This window comes from Colletotrichum orchidophilum (genome assembly GCF_001831195.1).
Source record: "Colletotrichum orchidophilum strain IMI 309357 chromosome Unknown Scaffold_50.1, whole genome shotgun sequence".
In the NCBI taxonomy this organism is placed as follows: Eukaryota; Fungi; Ascomycota; class Sordariomycetes; order Glomerellales; family Glomerellaceae; genus Colletotrichum; species Colletotrichum orchidophilum.
Genome location: NW_019173006.1, coordinates 370 through 15,499, shown reverse-complemented (window position 1 = coordinate 15,499; position 15,130 = coordinate 370). Strand labels below are relative to the sequence as shown.

Below are 15,130 nucleotides of genomic sequence, written 5' to 3'. Positions count from 1 at the left end.
GGAGATTGATCCAGCCATGCGAAGGTAGGCATCCAGCAGGCGGCATCGCGTTTTCCCCATTCTAATTCTGACGAGCATAGGACGACCACATGCATGAATCCGTCAACCAAGAATCGTTTTTTGGGGAAGTTTTGGGACACAATCGACATTACGACCTCCACTATCGGCATGGTTAGCATTCAGGACGCTGCCGTGCCGGAGATTGTTTCATCGCACGCCAACTCTGGCAACAGCAATGGCAACGGATCCCCAAACAGCGACGACAACGATATGTGGCAATCCTTGGATCAACTCATAGGGCCATCTGACGAAGTATACCACATGGCAATTTTGCGTGAGAAGCAAATCGGAAGTCAACAACAGCCAGGGTGGCTGGGTCGTCAACCTACCAGATGACCCCGTGGAGCCGCTTTTCTTCCCCCTGTCCATGATACATGGCCGATGGGAGAACATACCGAAAGAAATTTCCATTGACGAGTTGCATGACCTCCTAATTACGGCAGACAAGTACGACATGATGGAAATCTTTCTACCATGGTACTTGGACTGGACGGCCAACCATCGGTTTGCCTGGTGGAATTCATGGGGGTGGTCTGTCATGAGCCTGCCGAACGTGGATCTCCTCCTCTGGCTTGCTTGGGAAACTCGGACGAAGGCAGATTTCGAAACCATCATGTTATGAATGAGCTACTGGTATCGCGTCAACGAAAAAAGTGAGCTGTTGGGCCTGAATGGTCTGCCCTTGCAACTTCGAGGTACCTGGAACACCGACGAGATCATGAGTAAGTTCAACCTTGAACCCACGTCGTGTCTCGTTTGGCACATTCTGACCGAAGGTCTCAGAAACAATTTCGCAGTTGAGGCAGAGAGGAGTCGATTACGTACACCGCATCTTCCACGAGGACATGGCGCGTGCTAGCCAGCACTCTGTGTGCACTAGGCCCAGGGCTGGAAGATGTGAGGTGAGCTGCGTGAAAACGATCATTGACGCCTGTAATGCCGGAGGTATGGGCAGTTCTCCCATGCTGCCGGTTCACACCGGCAACATGGCGGATCTGATGGGAATAGTCGAGGATGTCTGCTTCCAAATATTAAGGGCTCGACGATGCGGCAACGTTGACGGCGACGTCTACAATGTCAATCGAGTAACAGACAAAGTTAAGAACTACCTTATATGTCGGGCCTCATGTCTCTGGGTGGAATGAACAATCACAGCCCCTTGCGTCACCGTCAGTGGCGATCGTTTTGAAATTCAGCTTGGGCGGATGAGATCGCTGTTGGATTATTACTACGGAATTGACAGGTAACCTAGAGGTGTGAAGGAGGAGAATGCCGAGGATGCTTTGTGGGCTTTGTTGTCTTGATAGAAAATTCGAGTTAGTTCGCCATAGCCTGAGGGAGTGAGTACCCATGTTTATTTAGTGCATCTTGACTTGAAGTTATTTGATGCTTCTGAAGTGAACCTAAACCTGTCGCCCGGATTTTCGACCAGACTATGTTCTTAGACTGGCCTACAGGACGTTCATGGTTGACACATGTGGCTACCTAATTCTCTTCTGTCAGTGTGATACTATTTTCTGTGTAATATTACTCCGATCAAATGGCTATCGACATTAGAAGGACGGAAAATAATAATGAGAAAGGTTAGATGACGACACCGGCGACGACGAAGACGACGACGACGACGGCAATCCTGGTTACATACCTAGATTATGCCCAATCTATAGAAAAGGTGATGACCATAGCACAACACAAGTAGGCGGTCTCTGACGAATGGATCATACAAGGGGCCTTCTTAGTACGGAGGCATTTGGTGTAACCGCCTGTAGTGGTATGTGCCTTGTGTCTCCAAATGCGGATTGACTGTGCCCGTCTCTCACAGATAATCTGAAACCTGCCTGAGGTGTCACATGACCTTGGCCATATCTTTTATTCGCGTGGGCCAGAAATTCTCCATCATATCGATCCATCTCTCGAACGCAGCACTCGAAGTATCTTTCAAGCAGCGGAAGAACCAGTCATCATGCTCGCCTGCCTGTATTCTAAGTTTGCTCTGTATATGACTCCCGTCAGTCTACTTTGACAAATCTTATGTGGTAGAAAGGTGGATGGAACTACCCACGACGACACGGGGTCGATGAAGAACTGAAAGACCTGACGACGCTCGTCAGAGTGCATGGTCAGCACAGGATTGGCAGGTTTGCCCTCCTCCAGGACCAAGATGAGAGCATCGCTGAGAGCCACAGCTTCCATCAGACAGTTGCTCAACCCCAGACCACCAATAACCTGTTATTCGAAGACAAGGTAATCAGTATTGTGTCCCCCCCCCCAGAAAGAGTGTTGCTTACATTGTTCACATGTACCGCATCCCCGGCCAAGAGGCACCTTCCATGTCTCAATTTAGAAGCCAAGCGTTGATGGATGGTGTAAGTTGCTGCTCTTTCAATCTTGTAAGCGATTGGGCGTGGGCCGGCCAAAGCGGGGTCGTAGTGAAAGGATATGTATTCCTCCGACAGCAGCTCTTAGTCGGTCTTTTGGGTAAGCTCTTTCGGGTCGACGGCAAAGGTCAGCCTCCACTTGGTCACCTCGCCGATGACAGGCGGCGTAAATGGGGTAATAATGGTGTAATGTATCGGCTCCATCAGCAAAGTGGTTGTTATAGGACTATTTTCGGTATTATTAAGCCAGACATCAGTCGCGATAAGCTTCTCGGGCCAGGTGTGGCCTGGAAAGGATATGCCGAGCAGGGATCTTATCCGTGATCTGCCGCCATCCGATCCAACAAGAAAAGATGCTGTCTGTTCCTCGAGAAGCCCCGTCTAGATGTCCTTGACTGAAACCACCACGTTTGAACCGGTTGAGCCGTCGTCCAAAATTGTAACTAATTCTTTGTTGAAGACCATCTGCACATACCCAGTCTCGAGAGCGCTTTGCATCAAGATCTTTGTGAATTCGGGTTGGGCCATGTTGAGCATGCTGATTGCCGGTGGTCTGACAGATGTGCCAAGAGGGTCATGGTTCGGGTCTTTGGGGAAAGACCCAACAATCTGGCCTGGAACCTTTCGATCGTTCCCATCTGGAGTTGGCGGAAGACGTATGTCAATCCCAGTGGATCGAAAACCGCCGCCTTTGATGATGGCTTTCCATATTCCAGCGTCCGCCAGAGCGAACTGTGGCTGGGGATAGAACATACAGGCTCGAGGAAGCTGGGAGAGGCCGCTTTCCTTCTCTAGGACGGTGACGCGAATCCCTATTTGACCGAGACAAAAGGCGGCAAAGAGGCCAACAGGATCTGCGCCGATGACGAGGAGCTCAGCACTGACTGGGAGAGAGCCCATGATGACTGGGGATAATGAAGAATTTTGGGTACGTGGAGTGTATCAATAATGGCTTGGAGGATGACCAAAGGAAATGATGATCAAAGAAATTGTCCTTTCTTCTTTCCCTTCCTCTTCAGGGGCGTTTTATGAAATTTTATATTGTTTTCCTCCCTCACTGAGCATTGATTCCTCTGGCTCCATAACACCGCGTTGCTTCTGCAGGGCAAGACAGGGTACAGTATCTACCATGATTGTGACACGACCGCGATGGTTTCCGTGATGAGCATTGCCTACGAAACGAGGTAATAAGTTTGCATTATCATGGCTTGTAGTGATGCGATGCCGAACCGTGTCCGAATTCGTCAATTCAGAGCGTATGTAAGCGGGCGGCAAGCAGGATATTCGGGGTCTGCCTTCGTCCCGAGCTACTTGTCCAAGCACACTTGGACGGCAAGTCGATCAGAAAGCGCGTGAAAGGACGGGAAACCACGGGCTCAGCCGTCGTGATTACCTAGCGAGCGAACTCTATCTGGCACCATGCAGCTACTTATCGCGGGTCGGCTCGAACAATGCTGCTGTCCGGACCCCGGTAGTATCCAGGGTGGTCATTAGACCAGGACCACTCGCCTCGTGGATCTACTGGGTCAAATCAGTTTTTTACATGCCACTAAACCATGTTGAGTCAGTTTCGTTTGGGTTTGCCAAGTTCTGACTCTATCTTCGGGACTGTTGCACGGCAAGTGATACCCTGGTACATGTCTTGAGCGCCTCAAAGTCATGAATGAGAACTTCCGATGACTTTATCTCAGCTCTCATCGAATGAACGACACTCTGGGCCCACTTGTGTCGGTCCTCTCATAGCATCAAAATTTATTTCAATTGAGATGTGGTGCAATTTAACTCAGCAATTCTGCAACGAACAATGTGGAGCGGGTATTTCGACGGAATTGAGACCAGTCGATAATCTAGCGGACTAGCTATGTCAAACAAATCGTGATAATTAGGCTGCGGGTTATGTCTTTGACGAAGACACGTTGCTGCATTTTATCCTATGCGATTGATACCTTTGGGATTATAAATTTAGGCCCAAGACCGGTCGCATTGGCAGCAGCAAAGCAACTCGCCGCAACAATAATCCAGCGCAGCAGTGTACCTCGGCCAGAAGCACTTCCCAGTCTGAATATCTTCCAAGCCCATGATCTCAACCCCAAGACCTGTCTTCCGCGACGATTGAAATCCGGCTTGACATCACTTAGCCACTGTGACATCCTCAGTTCCGACTCCAAGCAGGGCATGTAGCGAACACGAAAGATCTTGTCCGCCCAGCTGGGAGTCTCTGCGGTTTTGCGACGATGTGTGAAGCATTCAAACGACGCTTTCCCACGGTAAGAGCCAGAGCCAGAGTAACCTACGCCGCCGAAGGGGAAGGTGTGGACTGCGGCGTGCATGAAGGCGTTATTGGGTGTCGCCCCTCCAGATGTAACACTGGACAGTACTATTCTCAACATATTAGTTGTGTCCATCAAGACCTTTTCCTAGTATAGACACGATTGCTTACCTTTCTCACTTTCCGATGGACTGCCAAAGGCCATCAGTGCAAGTGGCGTAGAGTCGGTCTCATTTGCCATAGCAATCGCATCCTCAAGACTATCGAATGGAACGATCGCCCATATCGGACCGAAGGATTCCTCCTGAACCATGATGTCATGGAAATCATCGACGAGAACGGCCGTTGGCTCGATGTAGAAGTCATTGCGGTCAGTGTCTCCCCCTAAAACCTTCTGGCCGCGCGTGATATCCAATATGCTCTTCATCCTATCGAAATGTTGGGTTTTGATGATGCGGCAGAAGTCTGGGTTCTCCTTGGCGCCTTTGGGGAAGAATTCGGCGTAGGATTCTCGTACAAACTTGAAAAAATTCTTGACTAGTCCTCTCTCGATGAGAACGTAATTGTGGGACAGACATACTTGTCCGGCGTTGAGCGTCTTTCCCCACAAGAGCCTTCGGGCAGCAAGACGAAGGTCTGCATTGCTGGTGACAAATGCTGGATTCTTGCCGCCAAGCTCGAGGCACACGGGCGTAAGCGTCTCTGAAGCCTTTCTGGAGATGATCTTGGCAACGTTGACCTTGCCAGTATACAGAATCTTGTCCCGTTTCTGGTCCAGGAGAGCAGTGGTCTCAGGCACGGCACCGTTAACGACCTTGTAAGAGTCGGTGTCCAGGTAGTCGTCGATGATACCCTTGAGAACCGTAGCCGTTGCGGGGGCGTTCTCGGAAGGTTTCACAACAGCGGTGCAGCCGGCGGCTATCGCACCAATGAGGGGACAAATGTTCAGCTGCACCGGAAAGTTGTATGTTCCGATAATAAGAACCGTGCCCAGGGGTTCTTTTCTGATCCGCGGTCGAAGAAGCGAAAAGGGAAGGAACATGTCAATGTTCTTGTCATCCTGTACTCACGTCGTCAAGTTCTGAATGGCGAACATGCAGTCGGAAATGCTTCAGTCAATGTCAGAAACATGGACGTCGTAGGGAGGGCGGTTAAGATCGTATTTGAGGGCCTTCCGAAACAGGTCAGTTCTGTCTTTAAGTCCCCAGTACAATTTTCGAAGTTGGACAAGGCGGTATTCCACATTCCTTGTCTTGCCAGACTTGAAAGTGGCCTTGGCCGCGCTGACAGAAGCTGGTATGCTTGCCAGAGGAGTCGATGCAAAAGGCGGAATCTTTGTCGACTCCAGTATTTCTTTATGCGCTATATCGAAAAAGTCTTAGCGGCGCCTTTCGTACGCTAGGTAAAGGAGAAGATAGTGGAGGACAGAAACGTGTGGTTATAATAGAACGGCTTGCTGCAATGCTTGCTCTCATAGTCGCTGGGGGGTCATTGGTAGTGGTTTACATACAGCTTCTCTTCATGGTATCTGGAGCAATCAATCCCTCCGTTATACAAAGCTGACAAATTCAGTGTCGATGTTTATTCAACTCAGACGGCGCAAGACGAAATTTTGACGTAGCTGCCCCGAACTGTAGGGCTTGCAACCCTGTGAGAAAGCGGCCCCTGTGAGTCCCTCTTTCAAGGTTACTGAGAGCGCCTATTCGCTTGTGAGTTTAAACAAGACGTGTGTCCGAGAAACGATGCCGTATTTCCTTGGCTGAAGCGACAGGATAACCGTGAAGTGGGTTGTGTCTTCGAAATAGTACGGCAGGGTGCCGATGGTGGGAACTGATATCTGCGTGGGGGTGCAGCCCACTTGGGCAGGAGTGTCAAATGCATGCTCTATTAGTACCTAACCCTGGACTTTGGTTACTGACAACCGTATAAAGTTTAAACGGTCGACATAATCGGTAGTCTTTGACGGCAAGTCTTGCATATCAAGGTGATTGATAATCAAATGGTATGAAGACACGATCAGTGTGACCCAATCATTCAAAGGCATCGACTTTGGTTCAGGGTTGGGTTGAAAGCTAATGACGTCCTTGCGCCAGATCGACTGACATTCTTTGCTACAAACAAGTCTTGACATACAACTGTTTTTCGGGCTAGATATACCTTCCATCATAATACGACCGGATTCTGTCGCTTCTAACAGGACAGAAATGGCTGATAACGTAGCTACCTCTGATGATGGCAAACCCGAAGGGGGCAGGCAGGCATCTCCTAAATGGAAGTGGGAAGAAAACCCATCAAATCCATACAACTGGCCCTCGTGGAAAAAGAATGTGCAACTTGCAATGATTTCCATCGTTGGCTTTACTTGGTGGGTGAAGCAATGTTTGGTTACAAATTTCCTTTCCCTAACTGATTTTTCTAGTTCTTTAGGCACCTCGATTGTCAGCCCAGCTCGTTCACAGTTCATGGACGAGTTCAATATCTCGAGCACGGCTGCCTTCCTGCCACTATCATTTTACGTGCTTGCACTAGGACTTGGTCCCGTACTCGGCGGGCCCTTATCAGAAACGGCCGGTAGACAGGCTGTCCATATTATCGCCGTAGTCTTTGGCGGTCTTTTCGCCCTGGGCGCAGGATTCACCGAAACCTTTACCGGGGCTGTGCATACTCAGATTCTTGTCTGGGTTCTTCTACGGGCCTGTTTTGGCCGTAGGCTCTGGTGTCTTGAATGAAACTTACTTGCCTGTTGAGAGGGGTTACCATCAACAATTTTCATCCTGAGTCCGTTTCTGGGACCTGGCCTCGGGTAAGACGCAGCAAAACTCGCGAACTTGAGGGGTGCTGACATAATAGGTCGAAGGCTAGTTCTGGGGTCTTTAATAGTTGACAGGAAAGATTGGCGCTGGACACAGTATACCATAGTGTTCTTCTCCGTATTTTCGGCAATGTGGCTTTTTGTCGCTGGCGAGTCGTATCACCCCGTCTTACTACGACGCCGTCGAAAGCAACTCGGCCTCGATAAACCCGAACCGATCCCCACCTCAACAATGAATTCGGCAATTCGTCACTGTCCGTCTATTTCGACCCCTACGGATGCTTTTCACAGAACCCATCGTGTCAATACTTTCTTTGTATGTGGCTGCATGTTCGGAACACTGTTTATGTTCTTTGGGGCTTTCTTCCACGTTTTCGGGGCGACACATAACTTCAGTCTCACAGAGTCAGGTCTAGTCTTCTAGGCCATTGCATTCGGGTGTGTTCTTGGTTGTGTGACCTTGGTCCTTTGCGACCGATATCTCTACCAGCCTAAAGCTCGAAGCTTTCCGCCAGGCGAGATACCACCAGAGCTTCGACTTTACCCTGCTATGATGGGATCTTTGGGCCTGCCTATCAGCTTGTTTTGGATTGGATGGACGGATCGCTCAGATGTGCATGTTGCCTTATCAATTGTGGCAGTTGCAGTCTTTGGCTGGGGTAATAATTCATTGACCGTCAGCTCAATTCAATATCTTGGAGACACACATCATCGAACCAATGTCGCAACTGCAGCGAGTGCTAATAGCCTGGCAAGGTATACCCTTGCTGCCGCCTTCCCGTTCTTTTCTCTCCAAAGTGAGTACTCACTCATTCCTTCATTTTCATTGAAGACCTCCCACTGATACATGTATCATGTAGTGTACCAGAGGCTCGGCATAGGTTGGGCCACGAGCCTTCTAGGGTTCGTCTGACTCATCTTACTTCCCGGGCCATGGGAATTTTTCAAGTACGGCCGAAACATTCGCCGCCGAAGCAAGTGTGAAACTGCCAAATATTAGAAAGCCTTTTCTGTCCAGGCGGATAACTATGTATATTGAGTCAAACACCTATCGTCCTGTTTTAACAGCATCATTTCTCTTTATAATATGTAAATTCCTTTCGATAAGGTAATATACTTTTCGTTATCGTCCCCCTCGCTGTCATCCTTATCGTGATCGCTCTTATTAGCTTCGCAACTATCGTGATTGGCACCGTCGTTGTCGCCCTCGTTGTCGCCCTCGTCATCGCCCTCGTCGTCGCCCTCGTCGTCGTCTGTGCCCACCTTCCACCCCGACAGCAAAACCACATTAGAAAGTAACTTTGATACGCTTGGTTCTTCGATTGAGATTTCTTTCAAAACTGCCGCAGAAGTCTGAAAGCATTGGTCCTAAGACCAGCATGGCTCCGAAAACGGCATCCCTACACTTTGTGTAAATAAATTGCCAGAGATCACTAGGGGAATTTTGCAACAAGAAAAACTGATATTACGACGGGACGCCTTGAGGTAAGAATTAAATATATTTGATGTTTGAAAAGCAGCAGAAGTCTATGGTGCACATGATCAAACCAGGCCTTTGTATTCCACCAGAACCTACGGTTGATATCTTTCTAGAACCGGCATGCAGAGATAACGGTAACCCTCGCCACTCTGTTCCTCAAAATAATACTAGATGGAGTGCGTACTCAACCCAAGCTCCGACAAAGTCTCCTCCCACAGACGGTTCATTTTATTTCGACCAGCTTCAGTGTACATGAGCTTAGGATAACTGTGGCTGCGTTAATAAGACATGTGGAAGACTTCGGCGCGAAGTCTCGTGGAGCAGGAACTTACGGCCGGATGACAAAGTCGGTAAAGGAACCATGTGACTCTTTTTCCAGAACCACTGCCGAGTGAAGGTACTGCCTGGCACTATCAATAACTTCTCGCCCGATCACGCGATCCATAACGAACGGGACGATCTTCCAGACACCCGATGCCTCGCGGTTTAGACCGGTGCCTTTGGTAGCGCCAGGGTTGAGGTAGTTGATAATGACCTTGTCTGCCGTGACGGTCTGCGCTAGCTTGGCAACTCCCATTACTAAAAGCAATTTGGTCTTGCCGTAGTGCTGCATTCCGTTGTATCCCTCCTTGGTATCGAGTGCATCGAGGAGAGACCCAGATGTCTCCGGCAATGTAACCCAGTAGGACATATCGGAGCCGACAACGGTCAAGCGATTGGGCCGACCTTGAGCCTTGGCCTTTAGAACCGGAACCATAAGGATGGCGAGAAGCATGGTGTTGATGTAGTTGACTTGGAGAGTCACTTCGCGACCCCTGCCTTCGTTGCTCTTCTCGAACGTCATTTTACCGACACCGGCATTGAGAATGAGAAAGTCGATCCGCTCAAGAGACTCGCAGCGGCGAGCGAAGCTTCGCACTGATGCATCGGATTCCATATCTAGCAGCCAGACTTGGATGTCGGCTGCAGGAAACTGGCGTGCAAGTAGCTCCGCCGCGTTCTCGCCCTTGCTCCGTGAGCGGACTGCCAGTATGATGTGAGTAAGGCCTTTTTGAAGAAATTGTCGGGCGGCTTCGAGGCCAATACCAGCATTAGAGCCAGTAATAATGCCGGACTGGCCTTTGAGGTTGATGGCTCCGGGGATGGGGGGCACGGAGCTGAATACAGCTTTGCGGAAAGATGTCAAAAGGCTCGTCTCCGATGCGGCTTGGTCTTGCATTTGCGCGGACATGACGACTATGAATCGGGAAGGCCGAATAAAGCCAAAACAGCAGCAATTGTGTATTGGAATAATTGGAACAAGAAATTCTTGCTTGGTGCTGCGAATGATAAAAATTTGCTGCTGATGGTGGCGGTGATGGGGATAATGCTGCTGATAAGATGTCTTCTTCTGGGACATCTTTCAACATGAGGGCTCACGACCCTTTTATATTTTGCAATGGTCCGTTGGATAAAACTTCCAATGACACAAATAGGAACAACCGGGAACTTTTTTCGTCCATCTCGTTCGTCCCCGTCTTTAGAGCTACGGATCCCGAGATCGCTGAGCAATGTTCCGGCAACGATGCGGAACTTTTCCCACTACGCTCATTCGTCACCTCCAAGCTATGTAGATCCCAGCGTCCGGGGGACCTTTTTCGTCGTGAGACAAAGAACTTTTTCTTACAATGTCATTGGACAGGCTCACCGTAGTTCCTGTGGCGCTGACATGGGTATTCATTCTGAAATTCGTTAGCTTGGATCCTTCGCTGCGCCCCCTGCGGACGAATGGTGTTCTCTGGAAAAGTTCCCTGACACACCTGACTGTCTTATCTCGTCCATGACCTCTGTGACGGAGGCATGATTTGATGCTGCGATAACCGTATTATCACGATGACCGCCCCGGCTTCAATGGCTCCAGGCCAGCGACCGTTGCTCCCGAGAATGCCCCAGTCAGATACTCACTTGCGCCCAGCTTCGGCATGCACCGCATTGCCGATACAACACGATGAAAGAGAATGGACGGCCGTATACCCAATTATTGAGCGCATGTACGTCAGAGAGCGCAGAAGTCTCAAGTATCTAATGAGAGCGATGGAGGAGAATTACAATTTCAGAGCCACGTAAGTTGCGCCCGCACATGTTGCGGACATTACCTTTTTCAGGGCCCTTGTTGGATGCCTGCGACTGGTCTGCCGCTTCTGGCATCAAAGAGACCCCATGTGAGCTGACAAGCGTCCTACAAAAAGAGTGCAAATGTACAAAAAACGCTTCACCAAATGGGGATTCCAGAAGAATGTTCGTCGGGACCGGCGAGGCAAGGATGTCGGTCCTCAACTGCCGCGAGATTCTGGGCCGCCGTCAACTGCACTGGTCGAGGCTGCTACAGTCTCGAGGGCCCCTCGTATCCTTCATCTAAGTACCTCTGATGCGGCCCAACTAGCATTTCTTTCCAGTATCAGAAATTGGACTGTTTCCTTTTTCGACAGGGCCGAACCTGGCACGGTTGAACATTCGCTGCCATCACCCCCAGGGGCATCAAGTCTCTCGCCTGAATCGTCAATTAAGCCCCCGCCACGCGATTTAAACAACCCCGAGCAGCTGAGTTTCGCTTTCAAACTTATACTGGGCCTTCTTGATCGCGATCAGGGTGTCTTGGCTGGTCGTCTAGCTCGCAAGGCGTTCCTCCAGGCAGAAACTCTGCTTGACGCAGCAGGGCCGCTCTTCATTTGGAATACCCTCGAGATCTTCCACAATATCGCCCTCCTCCGCCAGGCAAATCTCGGCCATATACTTTTGCACCATCTCATAAGTCTTGCTGGCAGGAGACCGGTGTCAAAGGTACTGCTTCGACTGCAAGACCTGCTGCAGGCATGGCAGCACGACAGCATTCCTGTCCGGCCGGAAGTGCTCGAGCGAGCGTGGTCGATAAACGCGGATCTGACGTTCACCCGCTTCGACCCGGAGTACCTATTGCTCTACTACCAGCTCGTCTGGGACTCAGATATTGTCAAACTTGATCCTGAGATCGCGCGTCATTCGGACAAATGGTTCGCCAAAATCCATGACAAGGTCAACAGAACGTTAGTCCATAATGACGTCGAAGTAGCAACTGACAAGCTCTGGCCGAAGCATGAGCTGATATTCAACGGCATTGGTATGCGTGGCGATGGAACTTCACAGCCTGCTAGCTTCAACCACTTGAAGCAGGAAAGTCTTGCAGGGGTCACCCAGATGCTCGACGAGGTCCCCGCGGACTCGACAATGAGGGTGCGTGTCCTCTCGGCTTGGTTGAAAAGTCAAGTGCTTCAAGACGACGCCTCAATGCCGGTTCATCCCGGCATGGATATCCCTCGCTTGCAAGCCCGTATCATGGCTTATATCACCAGAGTAATGATGGATTTTGAGACTCAATGGAGGGAGGATGCCGATTCTCCAACTGGCAAGATGAGAACCATCTTGGCTCTCAGAGAGTACGGCCAAGGCCGCCTGGGTTCCCAGATTGTGTATGAGATGTGGCAATTTGAGGACGTGCTTGTACGCGCCGGCCAGGTCGAGGAGGCGGCAGAGGTGCGCGCAGAGTCATACAGACGGCTTGAAGAATTTCTGGCCGAAATCCCAGAGGAGCCTCACGGATGATAGCTCACTGATGAAAGCTGGAGACATGCAGAGCTGTCGCCGCAAGGCGTTCTGCCGACCTATGCGGTGTATTCCATTAGTGGATTTGGCTTCTCATGAGTGGTTGTTCTTAAAGCGGAGACGCCTCATGTCTCGGCTTTGGGGTGCGTTTGTTTCCATGAATTCGAAATTAAACACACGGCTTTCATAAATTCCAGTGGTCTGGTCCACTGTCAAGCTCTCAGACTTCGACCTTTCTCCCCAGATCTCGCTTGAAATCGCAGGCCCTCAATGCAATCTGCGGAGTTTGAACTAGGGATGAAAGGCACAGTTGTCAGAGGACGACAGAGAATCTGGTCAGAATAGTTGGAGAAAATCAAACCTCGTCGTAGATGTCCTTCTTTTTCTTCCATGCTGATCTTTCATCATGTGTGTCTTCGAATCTCCTCTTGAATCCAACCAACCATGCGATCCGGGTCAAACTAGGCCATACTGCTCGGGTTTCTGAGCGACGTGGATCTGTGTAATTTGATGCAGGCCTTCGAGTCAAACAATCTCTACAGTATTTACTTTCAGTTTGTTCGATCATACTGTCTATCGCTCATGTTGCTCTGTTCTCTTCGTAACCGCTACCGCTATTGTCGTTTACAGTGTGTCTGCCTCCGCCTGTGGCTGTTTGCCTCGCCCTCGCGCTTGACTTCTACGGGAACATTACCTGACTGAATCACTGCGCTGCACCTCATTGAATTCCTATTCGCGCTCTCGGCGTTCAAATCGGGGAGGCTAGGAGGAGATAAGCCTCCTACTGAAATCTCTTACTGACATGGATTTGACACCCAATTTACACTTGCATCTTTTGTGTGCCAAATATGCAGCTCACGCCGAAATCTTTTATATGTGAAGACGTCTCTGCTGTACCATACAACCTCTCTACACGTTAATGACTTTTCCCCATAGCTATTTCGACCTTTCGCAGGATCTCCACGCATTTCTCGTCCTGGTACCGCCGAGTGACCAGCTGTAGCGAAATGGGTGCGTCTCTGTACCTCTCAGGGCCAGTGTAAAGCCCATGGTTAAACGCATCATCGGGATTACTCGGAATATTAGATTCGTCTGCAAGATCCAGATTCTGGTCGACATGGCTAACTGGAAATGAGATGGCCGGATATTCTAACAAGTTCCATTGGGACGTATAGCTCCAGTACTTGGCCTGGTCATGCGGCGGTGCGCAGCCGGGGCCCACGGGGCCCAGTATCGCGTCAACCGGGTGGCCGTCATTCTTGCCGGTGTCGAGCCAAACTTGGTTATACATGGCTCGGTAGGAGTTACGACGAGCTTTGAGCTAGGGTGGTCGGTTATGTTAGACATCAAGACATCGAATATACAACACGAAAAGCTGAACTTACATCCCAAACCCCCTCCACCGTGCGCGGCCATATGTTCGTCTCTTCTAGTGGAAAAGTCATTAGCGGGAGCGGCTCCTCGCCGCCTAACATAGCGAATACGACGAACTGTAGTAGAGTTAGTAAAAGATACTTAATAAAATAAATATGGGGCGTAAAAGTAAAGGGGTAGAGTTAATAAAGAATATATAGGGTAAAGTTAATAAACGTTTTCCGGAGTAAATAGTACGAAATTAATATATATCGATTTATTTTAATCAACTTATAACGTTTATAACGTTATAAGTATTTATTTTTTAAGTTATTATTATAAAATAATAGTTAAGATTGCTATGGTTTTGCAATAGGGTGCGGGCTTAACGTATTATAGACTAAATAACGCTTACTATTATAATTAAGAAAAGTAATAGTTTTAACGTTTAATATAATGCCGTAGCTAAGATAATTACCCGCTTAATAGTATTTAATTTTAATTATAATTAATATAGCTTATTATTTTTAAAGATTTATATTATTTATTATCGTATTATCTTACGATTATTATATAATAGGCTATATATTTCTATAGGATTTTTATATATAATAGAACCGTTTATATTTAATAAAGAGTACTTAGTTACTATTTATAAAATACATTAATTCGCCGTAGTATATCAATTAAGACCCAAAGGGTTAGGTTTTAAGAAAAAAAAAGAAAAATTAATTTATAAAAGTCAAAAAAAATTAAAAATTAAAAAATAATTTTTATATAATTTAAATTAATATTAAATTAAATATTTAATTATATATAAAAAGTTAGTATTAATTTAAAATTTTAAAATTATAATTATTTAGAATTAATAATAATAAAAAATAAACTATAGCTTATTTTAGCGCCCTAAGGTTTTAATCGCTTTTGATCGATATTAGCAATTAAAAGACCTATAGCCTACTTTAACGGCTTAAGGTTTTAATCGCTTCTAATTAATATTAGCGATTAAAAGACCTTAACGCTTAGAAACCTTTATTTATTTAATTTTAATAATATCCCCTATTTTAATCCTTTTTATAAAAGTTAATAATAGTAACTCTATTACCTCCTCTTTAGTTTTTCCCTTATAAATCTATTTTAAAGCCTTTATTATTTTAAAA

At 48.1% G+C, this 15,130-nt stretch overlaps 6 protein-coding genes across 6 annotated transcripts; 2 read left to right on the top strand and 4 right to left on the bottom strand.

Moving 5' to 3' along the window:
• Nucleotides 1-1,906: 1,906 nt before the first annotated feature.
• Nucleotides 1,907-3,338, bottom strand: CORC01_06578 (uncharacterized protein; the record flags this gene model as incomplete). Its single annotated transcript, XM_022618218.1, has 4 exons — nucleotides 1,907-2,053; nucleotides 2,119-2,286; nucleotides 2,349-2,439; nucleotides 2,914-3,338. 4 exons carry the CDS (start codon nucleotides 3,336-3,338, stop codon nucleotides 1,907-1,909), a joined length of 831 nt encoding a protein of 276 aa, XP_022475216.1.
• A 525-nt stretch (nucleotides 3,339-3,863) lies between these two features.
• Nucleotides 3,864-5,749, bottom strand: CORC01_06577 (yellow-1; the record flags this gene model as incomplete). Its single annotated transcript, XM_022618217.1, has 3 exons — nucleotides 3,864-3,956; nucleotides 4,535-4,815; nucleotides 4,879-5,749. The coding sequence occupies 3 exons, from the start codon at nucleotides 5,747-5,749 to the stop codon at nucleotides 3,864-3,866; spliced, it is 1,245 nt and encodes a 414-aa protein (XP_022475215.1).
• A 1,420-nt stretch (nucleotides 5,750-7,169) lies between these two features.
• On the top strand, nucleotides 7,170-7,943 carry CORC01_06576 (major facilitator superfamily transporter; the record flags this gene model as incomplete). The annotated part of the gene is made up of 3 exons (XM_022618216.1): nucleotides 7,170-7,388; nucleotides 7,458-7,510; nucleotides 7,565-7,943. The coding sequence occupies 3 exons, from the start codon at nucleotides 7,170-7,172 to the stop codon at nucleotides 7,941-7,943; spliced, it is 651 nt and encodes a 216-aa protein (XP_022475214.1).
• A 1,223-nt stretch (nucleotides 7,944-9,166) lies between these two features.
• On the bottom strand, nucleotides 9,167-10,230 carry CORC01_06575 (uncharacterized protein; the record flags this gene model as incomplete). The annotated part of the gene is made up of 2 exons (XM_022618215.1): nucleotides 9,167-9,266; nucleotides 9,332-10,230. The coding sequence occupies 2 exons, from the start codon at nucleotides 10,228-10,230 to the stop codon at nucleotides 9,167-9,169; spliced, it is 999 nt and encodes a 332-aa protein (XP_022475213.1).
• A 641-nt stretch (nucleotides 10,231-10,871) lies between these two features.
• CORC01_06574 (uncharacterized protein) lies at nucleotides 10,872-12,617 on the top strand (the record flags this gene model as incomplete). Its single annotated transcript, XM_022618214.1, has 2 exons — nucleotides 10,872-11,101; nucleotides 11,228-12,617. 2 exons carry the CDS (start codon nucleotides 10,872-10,874, stop codon nucleotides 12,615-12,617), a joined length of 1,620 nt encoding a protein of 539 aa, XP_022475212.1.
• A 916-nt stretch (nucleotides 12,618-13,533) lies between these two features.
• On the bottom strand, nucleotides 13,534-14,033 carry CORC01_06573 (acetamidase; the record flags this gene model as incomplete). The annotated part of the gene is made up of 2 exons (XM_022618213.1): nucleotides 13,534-13,931; nucleotides 14,003-14,033. 2 exons carry the CDS (start codon nucleotides 14,031-14,033, stop codon nucleotides 13,534-13,536), a joined length of 429 nt encoding a protein of 142 aa, XP_022475211.1.
• Between the last annotated feature and the right edge of the window lie 1,097 nt (nucleotides 14,034-15,130).